Below are 21,822 nucleotides of genomic sequence, written 5' to 3' on the forward strand. Positions count from 1 at the left end.
TCACCATAATGACGTACCGGTCCACACTGCCGTCGCCAACACTGTCAAATTGCATTACGAACTGCTATCTTTCCCGTTCTATTCTTCAGTTTTAGTCCCATACGACTCTTCTTGTTTCCTAAACTTGACACTTCCAGAAAGAAAATTTGAGCCTACTTTACAGATCTCCAGAGAACGTATTTTTTGTATGGTTTAAAGATATTAGAGCAACGCTGGGTCAAGTATATGGAGCGAAGAGAAGACTATGTTGAGAAATAAATCGTCATTTCGTCAATTGTCAAAATTTTCGTTTTTCCGAGGTAGTGTAATAACTTATCGGACAAACCTCGTACACACGTAAATATATATGTAGGTCTCGCAAAGCTTTTGCGCTTTTCAGAGTAACAGAAGAGCTCGTGGCCATAACACAACTGTTGCTTTGGAGGGCTGCAATGGTTGAAAGAAGTTAGAACGCGCATCAGTTGACTGATAACAGCCGCAGGATTCAAACAGGTTGTCGGAGAAATGTTACTTGTGTGAGGCGAAATTCCGTTTGTTTGGCTAATAATAATTGACTGAAGAAAGAAGTAAAAACAAAACGGCAAAAGCGCGGCAAACTTTTATTTCCGTGAATGTGTAGTGAAATTTAAAGAAGTGAAGAAAAAAAGTTTATAAAAACCGTGTGCATTTTTTAAAGAATTGTGCATGTTTAAAAATAGCAGCTAAAAGCTTTTATGTGTGTTACAAATTATTGAAGGATGAATATCATCCTCGACAACGGCACAGGGGCACATACAATAGATGTCTGCAGTATTGATTGGTCTCAGGTGTTTGAAGTGGACACAGCGGCTAACAACATGTACACACATACAGTTACTAGCGCGTAACGGATAAGTACAAGAAGAGTAAGAAAAATTGCTTGCAGATTCAAACTTCTGGGCAGGCAGTTCGGTGTTTGAGTGTCACAATCATTTGTCATTATCGCAATTCTTGGCGTTGCTGCACATTTTTGGACCACTTCACTTTCACTACTTTGCTTTGTTGCTGACAGGCGAAGTTAATGAAATTTTTGCCGCAAAAAAATGTGGAGGAGCAGGAATCCGAGCGTGAATGTTAACTGGTTGGGTAGCTGCATTGGGGTTGCTGTTTTTGGATATATGTATTATTAAATTAGTAGCTGTCATTCTTTTTTTGTATGTGTGAAAATTATATAACACATCATAACATTCGGCTGGGAATTGAACTAAACCAATTTCATTCAAGAGATTCTAGGCAAAAAAAGTAATTTCTATGCTTTACGAAGTTCACCTCCAAAGTCAAAATATTTGTCCACGAAGACTCGAAATTAGTATTTTTGAACAACATATGTATAGTTAGTTAGTAGTTATTAAAAAATTAAATATTGAGTAGTCGAAAAAGTCTTTTCGTCTTTTCATACTTCAACTTATTTTTTTTTATATTTATACTAATAAATAAATAAACAAATATGTACCCTTTACGTATCAAAAGTACTCGTCTTTGAAACCTTATAACATCTGTATCTGTATAAGCTTGATTAAAAAATATCATAAGCCATTGAAATATGTGGAATAAATATATGGCGCTCATAATTTTACATTTTTAGGAACTTACATACTAGTAGGTTGGGTAAAAAAACGAATATTTTGTTTGCTTAGACTTAGACAGAGTTAAGAAAGTTTCTCCAATAATAATGAGCTATTAATTGCAACGGGAAGGTCTTGCTCCTGTTTTTCTATTTTTTATTATCAGATAGAAAAATTCTAATTTCGCTTCCAACTACTTGAAAAAAAGTCTCGTTTCATATATTATGTAGGAAACTGAATCTTTTGCAACCTGCCCGTCCGGGCAAGCCGTAATTGGAGTAAAAATTGAGATATCTTGAGAAAACTAAGCACTAAAATACGATATGGGACTGTAATTTAGCACAGGGGATCACAGTAGCAAGGGGCACCAGTGGGCTAAAATTTTTTAAAAAGTGGGCGTGGTCCCACCCTCTAATAAATTTGATGTACATAACTCCTAAACCACTTAAGCTACTACAATTTTATTCGCCTAGCGGAAATACTATAAGAAAAAAAAGGTGTGAAAATTTATGAAATCGGATGATGACTCCATTCACATATAACGGTACTGTTAAAAACTACTAAAAACGCAATAAATCAATAAATATATATGACAGAGACATTAAATCTTACCGCCGAGGTCGTATGAGAGGGCTTTAAAGGAGCTGTGGTCAATGGACGATGGGACCAGTTTTAGGTAAAATCACATATCTCGAAACCCGACCAAACCGATTTCAACCAAATTTGGTGCGTGAAATTCCTCTGACATTTTTATGTTACAGTGTGCAAATTGACTGCAAACACGCCTAGTTCTTATATAGAACAATTCTAAATTCCACTTGATTCTTTCAGTTTCCAGTACACAAATCGAGCAGCAATTAATATAATGAGATTAAACTTTGCACGAATAATGACTTAAGTGTAAGCCAACTTATAAACAAAAATTGTCTAATTCCAAAAAAAACTGTTCAAGCCCCTAGGTACAGAATATTTAGACCCCAGTACCTATAGACGACCTATTATTGAAAATATCGTTAAATATGCGAGATATATCATTTAAATTCAGAGATAATCCTTTCCGGATAGTATTATGTCTGTGTCTATATACCTAATAACAAGATTTTCGAACTCTCAGTTGACTTTATACCGCATATATCAGCCAAAATGTGAGTTATCTTAATAAAGTTTAGAGAGCATGTTTTTCTTATAACAGTACATAAGTATTTGCGCTTAGAATGAATAAAATCGGGTGAAAACCTATTGCAAAAAAAATCATTTTAAATCGGAAAACTCATAGTTTTGTAGGAAATTTACTGCTCTACAAAATGCTCTTTTATAATTATACCCTCAACAGGGTACATTAAGTTTGCCACAAAGTTTGTAACACCCAGAAGGAAGCGTCGGAGACCCTATAAAGTATATGTATATATTAAGGATCAGTATGTTGAGCTGAATGGACTTAGAAATATCCGTCTGTCTGTCTGTCCGTTTGTATATATACGAACAAGTCGCTCAGTTTTTAAGATATCGTTTGCAAACGTCATTTTCTCTTCAAGAAGCTGTTTATTTGTCGGAACTGCCGATATCGGACCACTATAACATATAGCTGCCATACAAACTCAACGATCGAAATCAAGTTCTTATATGGAAAACTTTCACATTTGACAATGTATCTTCACAAAAGTTGGTACAGGTTATTTTCTACGATAATAATGTAATATACGAAGAAATTGTTCAGATCGGTTAACTATAGCATATAGCCGCCATACAAACCGAACGATCGGAATCAAGGGCTTGTATGGAAAACTTTCGCATTTGACGTGGTATCTTCACGAAATTTGACATGGATTACTGCTTAACGTAATAACATAATCTTTTAAAAAATTCAGATCGGACTACTATAGCATATAGCTTCCATACAAACTGGACACATAGTTACTAAAAGAAATGCATCTGTGAAGGGTGTATTAGCTTCGTGCAGGCAAAGTTAACGTTTTTTCTTGTTTTTCAATTATGTTTAGCGACTAACTTCGAAAAACTGATAAATTACTTTTTTGGTTTGGTCCAATACAAAGAAAACTAGTCAATTTTGCCATATGGTGGTATTTATTCTCTTGCACCTCGTCTAGTTACTTAGTATTCAAGTTAAAACCTATTTTAAAATATATGGTATTTAAGCTGAATTAACCTGAAAGGAGCGGAATAAATCGGTGTACTGGTAAACGTGGAGAGAGCCGTCTCTGTCCCATAAAATCTATTTTTTCTCGTAATTACATTTTTGAACTAAGTAAAGAACTTTTGAAAAAGAATTTTTGAAAAATCTAACACGTCAAAAGTTCCTTATCCTTTGCATTTTAATGTACTTGTATGCTGCAAAATCATACACGATTATCGTTTCGAGCTAAGAAATCGCTGAAAAATAAACATACACCCGCTGAATATAAGCAATGTGATGGAAATATGTTATCGTGGTCAAGGGAACAATTCTTTTGTTCAAATGTGCCATCTGAATTAATTTAGACGCACCAAAAATTAATTAAAGATCCAATTAGTATTAATAGTGATGAACGTAGACTTCCTTTGCATTAAAGAGACTATGGTAAGTGTTAAATGAACTTGTGAAACGCTAGCTATAGCAACAAGATAAAGAAGAAAAAGTCACAAAAATGTAATCATTAACTCTCAAACTCGTGTTTACTGTCAAAATTAATGAATATCTTGTTTGTTGACCTAAACGACTTCTTTGTTGAACTTTTCCATCATTAATCGAACGAGCCATAGTTTTTCATGCAACCTTTTTGCTTTTGTTACACATTTCTTTTCCTCTTTCCTCGCGCTTTGATAATTATTTCTTTCGGTGCTCTTTTTGGTTTTTTTTTTATTATGAGGAGAACTGCTTTAATTAATTAAAATGAGAAAAGTTGAAAGTATACTCTGTTCTTCGGACAGCTATACGGAAGAGCTTAGAGCTTGCTCTATTTTTAACTGAATGTAACTGGTTATGGAAATATGTTTGGTATGTTTTTCAACAGATAACGAAGCGTATAGCAACTCCAAATATGTTAAAACTATATACATACATACTACATGATTGTTTTTTATACCCAGAAGATAGAATCTACAAGCTTGGCATGAAGTTTTCAATAGACAGAAAGAAACTTCGGAAACCCTATAAAGTAGTCTGTAGTAAATGATCAGCGTGACGAGCTGAGTCGATTTAGTCCTGTCTTACTGTCTGTGTGTATATACTAGTTCTTATAGTACCTTCAGTTTTACAGATATCGATCTGATATTGTACACGTCTTTTTCTGCTTAAGAAGCTATCATCATTCCGATTCATGTTTGGAAAACTATTGTATTTGACGAAATATCTTTTGGAAATTTTTGGAACTACTTTTAGTAATAGCTCTGGATGCATTGGGTAAAGAAGTTTCTCAAAAAAAACTTAAAACTCGATATCTTATCTATTTGTACATTTAACTGTTAATATAAATTAGTATACACGAAGATTTCAATAAAACTCCATTTGCACTTTTTAGCGCTCTTAAGTTATCTAACCACTTTTATATTCTCTAACTTTGCAATTTCGTTTTTAAATGTCGTCATATACTCAAAAACTTTACTACTTAAAACATTAAAACATTGGGCAGTTAAACACATGTGTATGTATGTATGCCAGTCTGTGTATGCAAATTATTTTGTATTTACGGGTATGAGGTTATGTCTGTTTGCATGTACAAGCTTAAAGTCTTTTTGCGATAACGGTTCACCCATGGCACACATTTGCACTTTGATATAATAAATTAAAAGAAACAAGATAACTAGGTAAAGTAATTTGATCCAACACATAAGTATATACAATTTATCAACATAATAGAAAAACCCGTGCAGGAAATTCTAGAACCATCGAGCGGAACTATTTGCAAGGAAATATTACTAAACGTATGTATATGCACAAAAGAAATATTTTCTAATACGGTACAGAATTCAGTCGAGGAAACGTTATGGAAAAATCTTAAAATATACGAGTAATCTAATTTCCATGCATTAGTTCGATAGTAGTTTTATCGGCATTCCCTTTCTTGCCTTCAACAAATATCTCTTCTAACCTTATAAGACTCATTGTGTGTCCTTTGGAGTGGATATTATAATTTCATGAATTATTTGAAAATCAGAAGACTCTAAAAGTGGTGGTCTAGTCTCTGATTTGCAATGGTAAGGAAAATTTGAAAACAAATTATGTTTTTCCGATATAAGTTTTGAGTGGATTCATTTAGATCCAAAACATTATCGAAAATGTGAAATATTGAGAGTCTCTGCTTTATCTCTAATGATAACACGTATAACTGAAATCAATTAGGTATTCATGAAGCACTAATGCTGCCGGAAGGTATGAACCGGTAAAACGTATTTCGTGGAATCGAAATACATATCGTAATAATATCCTTCTTAACTATTTTAACATAACTACTATCTTACCCATATTTATATAGTCAATAAGAGATCTAATAATATCATCATAATTCTTAAACGATTTAGCAAATGACCAGGAAAAATCCAAATTTCATTGGTTCAGATAGGCCGACCAGTTAGATTTTTATAGACAAATTAGAATTGTCCACTTTTCAAACTATTAAGTGACCAAAACATTTTAAACTGTGAAAAATCTTCAAAAAGTATAAAAATAATGTTTGCCAAAAACATCTTATTAAGAAGATTTAATGTAATGTATGTATGACTCCCTATCGTGCGACTTCTTCAATCAAGCTGCAGAACTTCATCGAGCAGGTATAATCTTACAGTATACAGCTGCTGGCGTACGCCGATAATATTAATATCATTGGTCTCAACAACCGTGCGCTTGGTTCTGCTTTCACCAGAATGGATAAGGAACCGAAGCAAATGGGTCTCGTGGTGAACGAGGGCAAGACAAAATAATTGAATTTTTCAATCTTACCTGCCTTTAGGTTTAAACCACAGCCACCGCGAATCTCCCCAAAGGGCCAAATCAGAGCAGATTGGAGCGAACTTCAAGATCTAACTACTCCCCGTGGTACCAGACTTCAGTGTCCGGTCAGACCTTGTAGCTTTTGCAGTTGAGCACCCAACAAACTCAATGACTGGTGACATTTGTCGCTTGAACTTCAAATATTCTTTCATTAGAAGGAAACTCAATCAAAGTCTATAATATCATTCCAAGCTGAGTTTTATAGCACTCTTTCTGACAAAGACTATGCGGCAACCAGATATAGTTCATATGGATTTTAGTCGCCTCTTACGACAGGCATACCTTATCGCGGGCAAATTCTACCCCCTGCCCGCTGGGGGAGCTCACTGTTGATAGTATTAATAGCAACAACAAACGAACGAACGAGCAACAACAACGAAATCCAAAGCAGAATAACTTTTGTCAAAAGGTGCTACTTCGGACTGAGTAGGTAATTGAGAAGTAAAGTCCTTTCTTGACTAACAAAGGGCAAACTCTTAAAGTCACTCATTATTCTCGTCCTGCTATGTGGTGCAGGGGCATGGACAATGATGAGTTGACGTTACGAGGTTTCGAGAGAAAGGTTCTGCAAGATATTTATGGTCCTTTGCGCATTAGCCACGACGAATACTGCAGTCAATGGAACGATGAGCTGTGCGAGATATACGATGACATTGACATAGTTCAGCTAATTAAAAGATAGCGACTACGCTGGCTAGATCATGTCGTCACTCCAACTCTGAAAGTATTCGACGCAGTACCCGCTGGCGGAAGCAGAGGAAGAGTAAGATCTCCACTCCATTGGGAAAAACCAGGTGGAGAAGAAACTGTCTTCGCTAGGAATCTCGTAAGTGGTAATCTCGCGTAAGCGGTGTCTACGCCAGCAAAGAAGAAGAAGAAGATGTATGACATATTAAACTCGAATGTCAAGATTGAGTAAATCTCAAAGAAACTATCGTAATAAAGGTGACAGTATCGTGAAAGCTAAAAGTATAAACATATCTTATAGCCGAGTTGTATGTTTACAGCTTAACTGAGAAGTAATTTCCGTCACCGTTATTCATTTTTTGAAGTTTTAACATTTACTGATTGATTCATCATAAGTGAACAAATAATTTGCTTTTATTCATGCATGCAAATGTCATATATGTATAGTATATGCACAAATATTTTTATGTGATGATTTATGCTTTTTTTAGACTGTCATTTGCGCTGAGAATAACCAAAAATTTAATACGGTTGCTGTCAAGAATTTGATGTGCCGTCAGCTTTGGGGCGTGTACATAAATCATAACATAAATTTGTTATAAAATATAAGTCGCACATATTAAACATCCAAAAATATGCTAACGGAAGAGGAACATATTATTGATGACAGAATTGAGTAGAGAAAAGCTAAATTATTTTGTACCATTATTAATCAGACCAATGGTGGTAGGAAGTATAAAGGTATACTGTCAGTAATCTGAAGAAAAATTATTAATTAATAATTAAATATTTTATATATTTCTGTCATTTTTAGTCCCAATAAACAGTCTAGATGAAAAATAGAAGCACGGGTAACATTAGAATTAGAGAGAGAGACACACGTCCGTTTACAAAGTAGGTCATCCTCTATTCGATTTTTATATATCAGTCTGTCTTTATATACATTGGAAGAAAAAAGCTCTCGGAAATTGTACTTAAATTCCTCGCGAAAATAATATTTAAAAAATGTATTTTGCTAGGACTGTCTTTAATTACTATGCCAAATATGAGGGCGATATGTCAACCACTTTTTTACAGCAGCTGCTTAAGTCGGTACACCTCTATAGTGCGCTGCGATTTTTACAAAGGAAAAATATCAGACAAAGAATTTGTTTAAATTTTGTATTTCTAATCAAATTTAGTGAGTGGAATCATTGGGAATGTTGGAAAGGGCTTACGGTGATTCAGTTTTATCAAAGCCTTCAAAGATGGTCGCGAAAGACATGCCTCGTTCTGGCCGAACTCAGACCTCTTCAACGGATGAAAGTAATAAAAATGTGAACAATGTGCTTAAAAATCGTCAGAGATGGCAAGAGAGCTCGACATCTTTCGCAGGTCCGTTTGAATGATTTTGGAGAATGTTTTGAGTCTAAAATGCGTTCTTGCTCGACACGTCCCGATAAAGCTGAATTTTTTTTTTCAAAAAGGGTACAATTGTGATCGAGTTTAAAGCCGAAACGCAATGAAGACCATCGATAAGATAGAAAAAACTCAAATTACTCATTAAAGCAAGATGCTTAATGGAACACAATTGGTTATCACTTGGGGGAACGGCCAATTTTAAGCAGGTGCCCTTGCGTCTACATTTTCAAACAATCAACCAATGCAAAAACATTCTTAAGGGGTTCTATCGACATGCTTTTACAAGTGTATTCATGTATATTGAATATAATTTAAACTTTTTGTCCTTTGCACTGGTCATTGCCCTGGCAGAATTTGAAATATAAGCTTGTCGCTCCCCAAGAGTGCAAACACTATAATTAGTATTGTTGTCACTGAGTTTCCTGGCATTTACCCCTAACTGACACGCCCACATATTCACACCAACGTATTTGTAGGCAGACAATTTTGCGGTCCAACCATAGAAAAGTTGCCAAGTTTGTGGTGCTGTTAGTAGGTGGTGGCAGCAAAAGCTTTTACCTTAGAGACCGCAACACCTTTAATGACCGAGTCTCATGTTCCATTATGTGTACGTTTGTACTGCAAAGCTATTTATAACTTTTCTGTACTTTTGTCGCAAATTTACACATTAAAAGGTTATATATAGAAGATAATATATAAACCACATTAGACGAACTGTAAACATAATAGGCTTACAGGCATTATAGTGAGTATGCAGTTACATTAGGGTGTATTTTATTTTACAAGTTATTTTTGTTTCGCCCCTGAAGTTTCAATTTGTGCCCAAAGCAAACTTATGAAACGCAAACAAGCTTTTTATTTTCCATTTAAACAAGTGCCTTATAAATTCTGTGTTGCTCATACGACATGGTGTACTGTATGAATGCTCAATACAATTGACGTATAACTCGTAAAAGAATATTTGTGGAAAAAACTAATAAGACACATAGCTTATAATTTTGTATTAGAATATCTTTTTTTTCAAAATTGTAGATTAATTTTTTTTTGAGATAAAAATATTATAGCAAAATATTATGGCACATGGGAAAAGTAACTTGAGGCACTAAATAAATAGAAAATAAAGGGTTTGTTTACATTGGATAATATTTTTGGGCAAAAATTTAAACTTCAAGGAAGTAAAAAAAATCAACTTGGGAAATAACGAACACTCTAATATACATACATATACATAAATAAAATAATAACTGTTCACTTTTACTTTGACAGACTCTGCCTTTTTGCTATCTCACGAATACATATGTATGTACATAAGCCTGTGTAGCATATAGGTAGGTATTTATGTTTGCACAATGCTGACGCGCCTCTGACTAGACTATAAATTAAAAATTATCAAAGTAAACAGTTATCTGTTCGTGTCATCGACACACATTGTTTAGCTACAGTTTTGGTTGTTGTTCTTTTAAATGAACTCTCAAGATTAAGTTACATTTTTAAAGTGAGCAGTAGGATTAGAAGATGACAACTTTTAATTACCAAAACTAATTACAAAAATACGTTTAAACATTGCCTTAATTAAAACATACGAAATAAACAGCGACTAATCTCTAACGATGCTGGATCTCGGCAGGCATTATCTGCTATTTTGGATATAAGAAAATTATCTCACTCTCATGTCTGTAGAAAAATACATGGTAGCAAGGAGAAAGTTTAGCCTAGTCCATCGATTATTGTCCATATACATAATATAATTAATTTTCTTGGTTTTAAGCAGAAAAATGTACTATATGGGACACTTTTCTTCGGAGTTATTCCTGGAGATCGGTTACGGGAAAAGTTCATTCATCCAAATAACGTAATATGTATACATATCGGGTAGTCGAAAAAGTCTTTTCGTATTTCTAATCTAACTTCAACTTACTTTTTATATATATATATATATGTATACTAATAAATAAATAAACAAATATGTACCATTTTGTTCCACAACTTTTTGCCATTTTTTCGCTAGAGACATTATTCCATCAGTGTAAGTCGAAATTTCGAAATTTCCAGAACGGAAGCGAGGTAAAAAGAGGCCAGAATTATGGGCCGACAACTCTTGTTTTTGCATTACGATAATGCACCGTCGCTACTGTATTTTACCACCGTATTCACCTGATTTAGCTCCGTTTCTGGTCAAAAGGGATTTCTTCAAGGGGGACGACATAAATTTAGAAGAACAAATTAAGCATTTTAAAATTGTGAACAAAGCCTTATTATTTTTTGCTTATAGTAGTACTATATGCAGTTTAAAGTCAGCCTACAGTTCGCACAATATTATATTAGCTATATGGGGACTAACGGAATTATTGATCACATTCAAACTGATTTTTGGCTTACGCACATATTATATTATTATCAGATAAGGATTTCCTCTTAGTTTCTATATCACAATTTGACTTAGTACATTTTCGATCAAAAGTGTAGATTAGAGTGGACGGGGTTATCATCAGATCTAAATTTCAATAAAATTAAAACGTTACAAAATCGACACACCTGTTATGTTTATAAAATTAAATCACAATTTTAAAAAGGCCCTTATTCAGTTCCTTGTCAAAAGTGATATTCTTAATAAAATTAGTAAGACTCGAACATTTACGTGTGAAGGTTATATATTTTGAGTGGTAAATTTTCGATTTTTTAGGTACAAATAGAGTAATTTTCACTCAAGATGTATTTCAATTGCAACACAATGCAAACCGATGTATGTACATGAGGGCGATTACTCATACGCCATGTATGCTCATGTGTCATAGATAGAAAATTTCAATTATTCGAATGCACAAAACAAATTTTCGTAGAAATATGTGCTTGTTGGCAAATAACCAAAACACGTGTAGATAGTTAGAAAATTATTCATGCATAAACATCTATTATAGCCGAATTATTTCATGGGGTAAATATTGGCAAAATTTTGGTTATGAAAGTTTTATGGAAAAGTTCAATAATGAAATAGTAAATTTACGGCAAATAATTGTATTGTTTCATAACGAATATATACTATACATTAATAGAAACTATGCACACTGTACAATACTTTTAATTTTCTAAGACCTCCCTTAGTGATTATTTCAGGTCTCAACTCAAAGCACTTTTCCGGTTTAGAATAAACAACAGGACTAGTTTAGAAATAACAAAGCTTAAAAGTAAGTTTGAAAAGCGTGCTATCGCACACACATATATATATATGAATGTATGTGTATAATAGGCAAACGTACTTGGTCAAATATGGACCGTTGGCGCAGATTAAACAATTCCAATGATGGGCAACCAGAAGTATTTGAGTAATTGTGTACTTTTCCAGCTATCGGTAACGATAAAGTGGCGCTGTGCAAACAATAAAGTTGTAAATAAACGTAAAATAAACATATCGTATTAAGTAGAAAAACAAACACCTACTGACATACAGATGCGTATACGAATAAACATCTATATTGTAGCCCGAAGAAGGAACACATTGTACAACAAAAATTGGTTAAGTGTTGCATCTGTTGCTACTGCTATTGAGAACTGCTTGAACTACTTAAACCAAAGGAAATTGCCGCAGCGGCAGTAAATGAAGCAAACTTATCAGAGCATTACAGTTAACCCTGGTATGGGGTAGATAATTTAAGGTTATGTTGATTGAGTTATAATTCGGGTTGATTTTATGGCCGCTATTGGAAATAGTTGATCTTGACAACATCTGATTCCACTAAGGCTGAGCTAAGAGCCACACAGCACCGGCAACAACCGAAGTATTGCGATAAAAGTCTGGATATTAGATAATTTCAAGAAATTGTGACATTGAATGATCTCCGAGAAGTTATGATTTAACGCCATTAAACTACTTCTTGTGGGGTTATTTCAAGTCTATGGTCCTTAGCAATAAACCAGACTCTCTTCAAACTTTATAAGTCAATATTGAACATGCTATTCATGATATACTACTCTATGTAGTGGACAAGGTACTCGAAAATTGGAAAACCGAATTCGTTACTGCAAAAGAAGTCGTCGAGGCCATTTGAATGATTTTATATTCAAAACTTAATTGCAACGATTTTACTTTACACTTAAAAAAGTTTGATTGCCTCTTCTTTACTCTGAATATATTGTTTTTAGTTTTGAGTACTCTAGAACTGCTCTCACTATTCGAGGGTTAATAGTACACAATGTCACACCGTGCACCGGCACAATGTGGCACTAACAAGTGTCCAATCCATAAGTATGAAAGACACTCACCAATAACTAAAGTTATACATACGTACAAACATATATATATATATATATATATATATACATTCATATGTACATAAACATGTTTCATGAAGTATGCCAGAAGTTCGAGCGGCATCTGCGTGCTATGCTTCCTGTTGTCACTGTAATTTAATTGTTTAAGGCAATTGTGAGAACAAATAAACTAAGGTTATGCATGAGGGGAGCCATGCTACTGCTGTGAAAATTCGTTATAATGACTAACTATTTCAGTTCTTGAACTCAAACAAAGTAATAAAGATTTTATTCCTTTTCTTAGAAAGCAAAATAGAATAATGTTACAAAACTTGAATGTAGAAATAAGCCAAGCAGTAGCAGAGTGTAATCTAGATGAACTTATGGCTACTGAATCTCAACATGATAGCTAAGTTTTGAGATAGCTCTAATATTTTAGATTTTAAACTTCTTCAACATTGTGGATTTTTACAAACATTTTTAATTAGGTTATATGTATAGTAAAAATTATTGTTTGTAGGGTTGTCGCGTAGGCGCCGGAACGCAGGCGACCACACTTAGGCCAACATTAGACCCATTGTGCCCCCGGGAGGTAACAAATTTAAATATTATACAGCAATTCCATGTATTCGGCAAAATAGCTCTCTTAAGTTATAGTATTGGGAGTCGGGGACTATGTTCCTTCTTATCCGGCTGAAGGCAGGGCATTCGCATAGATAAAGTTTTAGCATCTCATCCTTCTCCGCGTATACCCTTCAGTCGTCGAATTAATTTTTTCTGTTTTTGAAGGTCGGATCTTAAGGGTAAGTGCCCTATGATTACTCCAACAATGTTGCTAAGCTCCCTTTTGCCTAAAAATAGTAGCCATTTGGTCTGTCCACCATCAACACTATCCCAAAGTAACTTAGTGGAACCCTGTGTTGCTTGTGTTCTATGACGTGAGGTGTTCCTCTATGGTCCACTGCCCCTTGAAGGAGCTGAATAGCCTAGGGCAGCCTAGAGGAACTCTTTGTCCAGCTTTTTACGAGCGAGCCAACTTGTCTTTGATTTCCTTCTCTGCCTATATGACCAGCATGACCTAACGAGATGAGACTTTGAACTGGCACTACGGGTGACCTTAATTGCCGATTGGCTATCCACTAGAAAGTTTATGGACTTGCTACTTAGAATAGAATCCCGGTTCGCACCTTCTGTTACGCCCACAATTTCGGCCTGAAACACCAAATTGTAGTCATTTAGTTTAAAGCTGTATTCCATGTATGAATGGATTACTACACAAAAAGCTCGCCCTTATATGAATATGTAGATTTCACCGTTCGAACTGTCAATGACAGAACCATTGGTCCAAACTTCTGTATTGGGGAATGAAAACGATATGTTGAGTTTAGCTTTTAACAAAGTTAATTAAAAAGGTAGAGTATGATGACCTAAAATCATAAGCCGACCAGCCGGCATTGTCTCCAACTTCACTTGAATGTGTATTGAGCGGATGTCAAGGATAACCTCCAGAGCCTTTGTTGAAGTAGTTTTCATTTCTGCCATAACCCACAGCAAACAAGGATGACACCGAGCTATTTGACCGAGCTGGAGAGTGAAATAGTTCTACCCCTTAATTAGGGAAGATTGAATTGAAAATAGTTCGTCCTTCCTGTGAAGAGAGAGATTTCGGTTTTCTCCGAATACCAGTTGGTCCGTGGCGGAAATCTCAAGGGCCTTTTCTATGCGCCGAGATATGCGATTAAGATTCTCCCGGTACAAACTGCAGACAACCTTGAAACTCCCCTGTCAAGGAAAAGTAATAATTCGTTAGTTAAGGTGACGCACACGAAGGGGGATAGCATGGTTCCTGCGAGGTGCCACAAGTGATCTGGTGAGTGAATTTTTTACCTTGCCTATCGTATATGGCTTGTCTATTGTTTAGCAAATGACTTAACCAGGCCAACAGGTTCTAATTAATGTCAAAAGATGCAATAGTCTATAGAAGTGCATTCGTGCTACCATTATTGCATGCATCTTCCTTGTCAATAAAAGCCGTTGCTGTGGATTTTCGTTTTTCTAGGCAACTTTCGATTATCCCCACTACCTCATGTAGGGCGGTATCCACCGATTTGCATTTGATATACGCCAGCTGCCTGATGTCCAAACAGTTTCATGAGGTATATCGTTTGATAAGATCGTCGCAGATCCTCTCAATATTTTTTAGTAGGAAAGATGCCAAATTTCGTGAAAATATTTCTTTAAATGAAAAAGTATTCACTTGAGTTGAGTGTGCAAGGCATCTACCATAAATGCTAAAGCGATCCGATCTGAAACATTTTTTCGGATATTACATTTTGCTTTAGACAATAACTAATGCCAAATTTCGTAAAGATCTCTCGTCAAATGCAGAAGTTTTCTATGCAAGCACTTGATTTTAATCGCAGCTTCTTTGGGAGAACGGAGGGACTAGTTCGCATAGACGGACAGACAGAAATTTTAATTTTTTCGTAAAATGGTCTGCCAAAAATATGTAATCACTTACTTTTTTCTTTATGGTTCTTCTTGGTTTTTTCACTTGTTATAATTATCTATAAACGGTAAGTGAGAACAAGGCTTGGTTTATTTAATGGGTTATTCTGGTTTAGAAATTCTAGAAATCGATTTTTTACATATTTTTATAGTATAACCCTTCAAGATAATTTCCCTAAGAGGATTTTTCGAAATTCAAATTATTTTCCGAGTTACAGCTCATTTTGTGTCTCCGACTCCGACTGCGCGCGACTAGTTCTCAAACTTTAAACTCGTTTGTCTCATAGCTACTTTTCTAGAAACGGTGTGCATGATATCTCAAGTTCTACTCAACCGATTCACATGAAATTTTACACAGAACTTTCTTATACATTATAGTATCGCACTACAAAGAGCTTTCGGAAGATTTTTTTTTTAAATTCCAAACCACAAAAAAACAGGGAAAATATATTTTTTTTTTAATATTTCGTAGTGCGATAACTACACTTTTACTCTTCACGGATTTCGCATAAATTTTCATTTTAGGTCACGGAAAGGATTTACTATATTCTACACACCAGGACAAGCCATTGTTTCATCAGTCTCTACTTCGCCGACCTGCAGTTTTTTTAAATTTAATGTGATTGGAAGGTCTTTTTATTCCGTTATATAAGAATTTTGCTTATTTTTCTTTGGATTAATATCAATGATACATCATTTCTTTAAAGTGGGCCTGTCTTTAAAAAAGTTATTCACAATTCGTTACAAGCTAATTTATTAATAACTTTAACCGTAAATACTTAAGTTTGATAAAAAAAAATATCGGCGCTACCAAGACATTTCGCGGCTTCTATGTACTATATATGTAAGTAAAACAATAAAATTTGTGTCTTAATGTCATTCTGACCAAGTTCGAATATTTAGCGAATGTATGAACATAAATAATTTAATATCGGACTAAGTCCACTTAGATTGTTAGAAAAAACATAAGCCACTCAAGTAACTACCAAGCACTAAACCAATGGCAACGAATGCTTTCACAATCCCATAAGCAGGCAAGAGGATAGTGAATTAAGCAGAAAAGTTGGTTTGATGGAAATTCGTGCATTCTTCGCATTAATTCTTAAGAAGAAACTGAGCGGGACTCACATAATCTTATGTCATAGATAATCTGCTTATAGACGTATTTACGACTTTGTAAACCACAAGTAGTTCCGCTGAGAGCAGTGGGGTGTACTTTTAGGTAAAGACATACATATATAAGAAGCGAATGCGACTTGAAACATTTCACACGACTATTCAATGCATTTTACCTAGAAAAAGCGGAATGAAATTAAGTGAAAACGGCTTAATGCACAGATAAATAAAATACTTTGTAATACTTGGAATCCACGCCGTTGATGTGCGCATAACTGACAGTGAGTTTGGAAACTTTTAATGTAAAACTCTTCACTTTCACAAGTTTTACCTTACCACACCTTACCTTGTGTGGTGCACGACTTCTTCAAACACTTTATGCTGAGCTTCAATCAGTAAAAAAAATTTTGTGTAAAAACTTTTTATAGTTTTTTCATTTTTATTTCTTATACTGAGAAAAGGGAAATAACATACTTATTTAATCTTGAGAATGTAACGATGCTTGTATAAAAAAACCCAAGCAAAGAACGTACTCGTAGTATGCAAACCAGTGAGCAATAATCACTTGCTTCTTGGGAAACACGAAATTTCACAACAATTGTGCAGCACATAAATCATGGCTATACAAAAAGGTAAGGAAAAGATTGAAATTGAATTTGAATTAGGCATAATTAGTAGATTTTAAATCAACTGAACAAAATTTGACTCGGACCACAAACGACTCCCATGGAAGCTTTTTTTTACGACGATTTTTGACTGGCCATTTTTAGCATGGAAAAAAATTTAACAACGAGTTTAAATAGAAAGTTCTGTTTCCAATGGAATACCGGCTACGACATCATTGAAAAGTTTGCAGTAGCGATCAGGGAAGTCTACTTTATCATGAACATAAGTATTAGATTGGAACAAAGTATTCAGTGAAGGTCGTGAACTTATCGAAAACTAAAAGTTAATCGGAGGCTAAAGCTAAATATAACCTATATACGTATGTAATTTATTATCCTCGTATACGTTAGATATTTGAAAGAGCTTCTCTTCTCATTTAAGTCCTCTGAAGGTTATCGACGTACCCGCCTTAGAAACAGAGAAAGACCAGTTGGAGAAGGACCTGGCTACACTTGGAATTTCCAATTGGCGCCAAACAGCGAAAAAGAAGAACGACTGGCTCGCTGTTGTACTTGTAAACTCGGCTATAACCGCGTAAGCGGTGTCTTCGCCAATAAAGAAGAAAAAGAGGTGTTGTCTTGGGGTATTAACTAGATAGAAACTTAGATTGTATTAGATAAAAATAGATTTGGTTCTTTAACGCTCGAGTATTTTTTGAGGAAGAGAAAACTGTTGGAATTAAAAAATACTTAGGTTTTATGGAAAGTAGGAATGGTTGTCTCTGTCGAGTTTGAACCCGTTTTAGGAATTTAATGTGCGCTGAAAAATTAAACTTGGGCTTATATAAGAAAAATGCCAAAATTATTAATTTATTAATTACAAAAATAATAACGACATCCTCACATAATTTAATATTCTTGTGGCCAATATTACATATGTTGTATTTTTGCATTATCAAATAATTTAAAAGTTTTTGTTCGCTGGGCAATTGTTTACTTATGCTCTAATATTGTATACTATACACCATGCCGGCTTATGTACTTGCACAAGGCTTAATATGGCTTGTATATACTTATGTCTAATGGAGGTTGCTTCAGCTTTTGTATTTTAGCGGCATTATCCTGTGAAGGATTGCGTGCTACACATATACATACATACAAACATGTCGTGCGTGCTTTATAGTAAGAGCACAAACGAATGATTACATATTCAAAGTTACATCGAGATCAAATTCTCGCACATAAAATCAGTTGACTGAATTCATAAACAATGTAGGTATGTATTTTGTTAAATAAAAACGTGCGTTAATAACAAAATTTATGCCGTGCCATGAACTTATTCTCGAAAAAGTCATTAGCGTTTCAGAAATAGTCTATTTTTAAGACACGCAAATCTAAACATATTAAAAACCTGTTCATTATAATTATCAGTAAACGACCAAAAAAATTTAGTTGAAATAACTAGTGTACGAATACTTCATTATACTCTAAACAGGGTACATTAAGTTTGTCAAGAAGTTTCCTACACGTAGAAGACCCTATTAGGTACTATATATTTGTACTATACATATACATTTGTATGTATGTATCTACAGCGTGCCGAGCTGAGTTGATTTCGCCATGTTCATCTGTTTATCTGTCCAACTGTATATTTCGTTCGTAAGTTTTTGAGATATTAGTCGGAAATTTTGCACAAATCTCTGCAAGAATTCGAACATTTGTCAGAATCGTCGACATTGAAAACTCTAGCATATAGCTGCCATACCATCTGTTTTTATACCATTTTATGTTATAACCGAAATAAGCATTTTCTCTTATTTTTATCTTAGTTTTACCCGAAATGTTGGCGTTTAATTTCCCACCCGAAAATAAGCAACAATGTATGCATTTTTTGGTAGCACAAAATTAATCGATTTAATTGAAGTGACGTGGATGCTGTGACTGGTATGGTAAGGTCTATGAGTTTATATGTATGCGTATGTATAAGTATATATCTTATTTGTATATACATATGTGCACATTAAGCTTTTGTATGTACTTACATTGAATTGTGTTTGTGTGGGTGCTAAAATCAAAATTGACAGTCAATATTCTCCATAGAAATTTCATGGTTGCGAACAATGATGCTACAAAATATGAGCAACAAAAGCGTCAAACAAATATGCCCGGAATTCATACATTATATGCTCACACATACATAAAACAAACATACACTATATGTAATATTTATAACTTGATTTGCTAATTCATCAAGTGCTGCCTAATAGAGGCATACAAATAAGCCCTTTCTTCATTATAGAAATATTAATAAATGGATATACATATATTAGTGAATGCGACGTTGAAAATAAGCTAAAGGAGTGAGCAAACAGTAATTATGTATGAGAAGAAAATTGAAATATAGGATATGAAATTTGTATAATCGAAGAGTCGATTTAGTCATGTCCATCTGTCGCATATAGCTGTTACGCGAATTACCCGAATAAAATCAAGATACAGATTTTTGTATACCCTTTTAAATTTTACCTCAACTATAAGAAATGCTCCTGTGAAGAGTATTATAACTTCGTGGCAGCCGAATACGGTTTTTCTTTTTTCATCATTGCTTCTTATAAGACATGAAACCCACTTGACTTTTGACATGTAGTTGAAAAAATTTTATAATTTAACTAAGGATAACGTATTTAAATTTGTTGTCATTAATTGCCTATTATGTTTAAGGTTTTGTATTTACTAAACCCCATGTCAAATTTATGAACGAGCTGCCGTTTCAAGAACATGTTGCCTTTCATGTTTTTAGTAATTTTTTTCTGCGCATAATTATTTGTAATATTCCATAGTGTAAGTCTGCTTTTGTACAAAAAAGGAGTAGGTTGAAAAGGTTAGACATTCAAGAGAGAAATAATTGGACACTACTTTGTCGTCATGCATTATTCATCTAACATACCCACTTACCTGATTTTGTTGTTGTTATTGCTGCACAAATAAGCGGGCGGTCTTCATTATTCTTGTTTATTTTTCCACTTTCAGAAGGACATCTTGAGCAACACTAACAAGAAGATTACATTTCCAGTATGTACATACATATATAGTATGTGTGCAATGGTCTCAATATTAAACCAGTAGATAGTGAAGAGGCTCTATGCAAATAGTCACTTTAATTGGTCCATTGTAAATAAAAAAGTATCTGTGGCGTGAGACAAAGTGGTCCTTTATTCGATCAGAATACAAAGAGGAATGGCGATGGCAAATATTGATTATGATTTTTTGATGAAATTTCTTGCACTCGGAGATTCTGGAGTTGGCAAAACAAGTTTTCTATATCAGTATACTGATGGGCAATTTCATTCACAATTTATATCAACGGTGGGAATTGATTTCCGGGAAAAACGGCTGGTGAGTACTTGAAATTAGCGTGCAATATTTTGTTTGATTTCATTGTCTATTTGAACTTTAGCATAGACTTATTTGAAATTTCACTAATTAATTGCATAAAAAACACTAAGAACATTGAATTTTTCACAATAAAATATATTTCACTCACTTAACACTGAATAGTTGAAGAACAGCAGAATAAAATTTAATTTCAAACTGTCAAATATGTAAATACATGATTTGCAGGGTGACTCAGATAATTTGGTTTATAAATGAATAGCATTATTATTCTATTCAATTAAACTGTATACATATACATAAATATATAAAACTATACTACATACATACATATATAAATGTGTACGTATGAGTATAATTCGAATCCTTTTTAATTTTTTATTTTATTTAATTTGTTCACATTTAAGTGCTTTGTTTTAAACGTTCAACAAATATAGATACATATGTATATTTTTATATTTTCGTCTATGTACATATATAATGTCTCTGTAGATATACACATACCGCGGACGAAACCACCGTATCCATCTACAACTCTGGGATACTGCCGGTCAGGAGCGCTTTCGTTCATTGACCACTGCCTTCTATCGTGATGCAATGGGTTTCCTGCTTATCTTCGATTTGACCAACGAGAAATCTTTCCTTGAAATCAGTAATTGGTTGGAGCAATTACGTATGCATGCTTATTCGGAGGATCCAGATGTGGTCTTATGCGGTAATAAATGCGATTTAGAGGCCGTGCGTGCTGTCAGTCATGAGCAAGTGCGTGCACTTTCGGATCGTTATGGTCTGCCTTACATCGAGACAAGCGCATGCACTGGCTTTAATATAAGACAAGCCGTAGAAATGTTGGTGGAACGTGTTATGTTGCGTATGGAGAATGTAGCTACCAATTCCGAATTGTCACGATTAATGACACAGACGCGTTGCATGCCAAATATAAATCTCCCGAGTAGTGGTGGGAATACAGTGCGTTTGGGTTATGGGGACATGGAGTTGACAGAGGAACAACAACGGAGTCGAAATTGTAAATGTTAGAAGATGAAATGCCAGTACAGAGGTCATTCTATTTTAACTCAAAGCTGTTTTGTACAATAATTTTAATAAATGTGTATTTAAATGTGTGAAATAAATAAATTAAATAAAGATGCCAATGTTGTTAAATATTAATATATTATATACAAATTAACTGCTCAATTAATGTAATGTTCGCTCAAATGTATAGATACTATTAAATGTAAACAAAATTGTTTGTAAAGATTTTAAAAAATATATATTTACATACATATACATA

General features: G+C 34.3%; 1 protein-coding gene across 3 annotated transcripts; it reads left to right on the top strand.

Annotated features, from left to right (window-relative positions):
* The first annotated feature begins 483 nt into the window (after window positions 1-483).
* On the top strand, window positions 484-21,764 carry LOC120774433 (ras-related protein Rab-27A). Of its 3 annotated transcripts, none has more exons than XM_040104073.1 (4): window positions 484-884; window positions 18,965-19,089; window positions 20,166-20,531; window positions 21,021-21,764. In XM_040104073.1, exons 3-4 carry the CDS (start codon window positions 20,373-20,375, stop codon window positions 21,564-21,566), a joined length of 705 nt encoding a protein of 234 aa, XP_039960007.1. In that variant the 5' UTR covers window positions 484-884; window positions 18,965-19,089; window positions 20,166-20,372; the 3' UTR covers window positions 21,567-21,764. The 3 variants fall into 3 exon arrangements, with proteins under 3 accessions (XP_039960007.1, XP_039960006.1, XP_039960005.1); XM_040104072.1 differs by having other exon boundaries at window positions 18,965-19,084; XM_040104071.1 differs by lacking the exon at window positions 18,965-19,089.
* Window positions 21,765-21,822: the final 58 nt, after the last annotated feature.

This window comes from Bactrocera tryoni, chromosome 4 (assembly GCF_016617805.1).
Source record: "Bactrocera tryoni isolate S06 chromosome 4, CSIRO_BtryS06_freeze2, whole genome shotgun sequence".
NCBI lineage: Eukaryota > Metazoa > Arthropoda > Insecta > Diptera > Tephritidae > Bactrocera > Bactrocera tryoni.

Excerpts from the sequence above, each read along its gene's own strand:
- LOC120774433 (XM_040104073.1), top strand. The coding sequence starts at position 20,373 with ATGGCGATGGCAAATATTGATTATGATTTTTTGATGAAATTTCTTGCA. Across the intron at positions 20,532-21,020 it reads ATTTCCGGGAAAAACGGCTG|ATATACACATACCGCGGACG; the intron begins GTGAGTACTTGA and ends ATGTCTCTGTAG.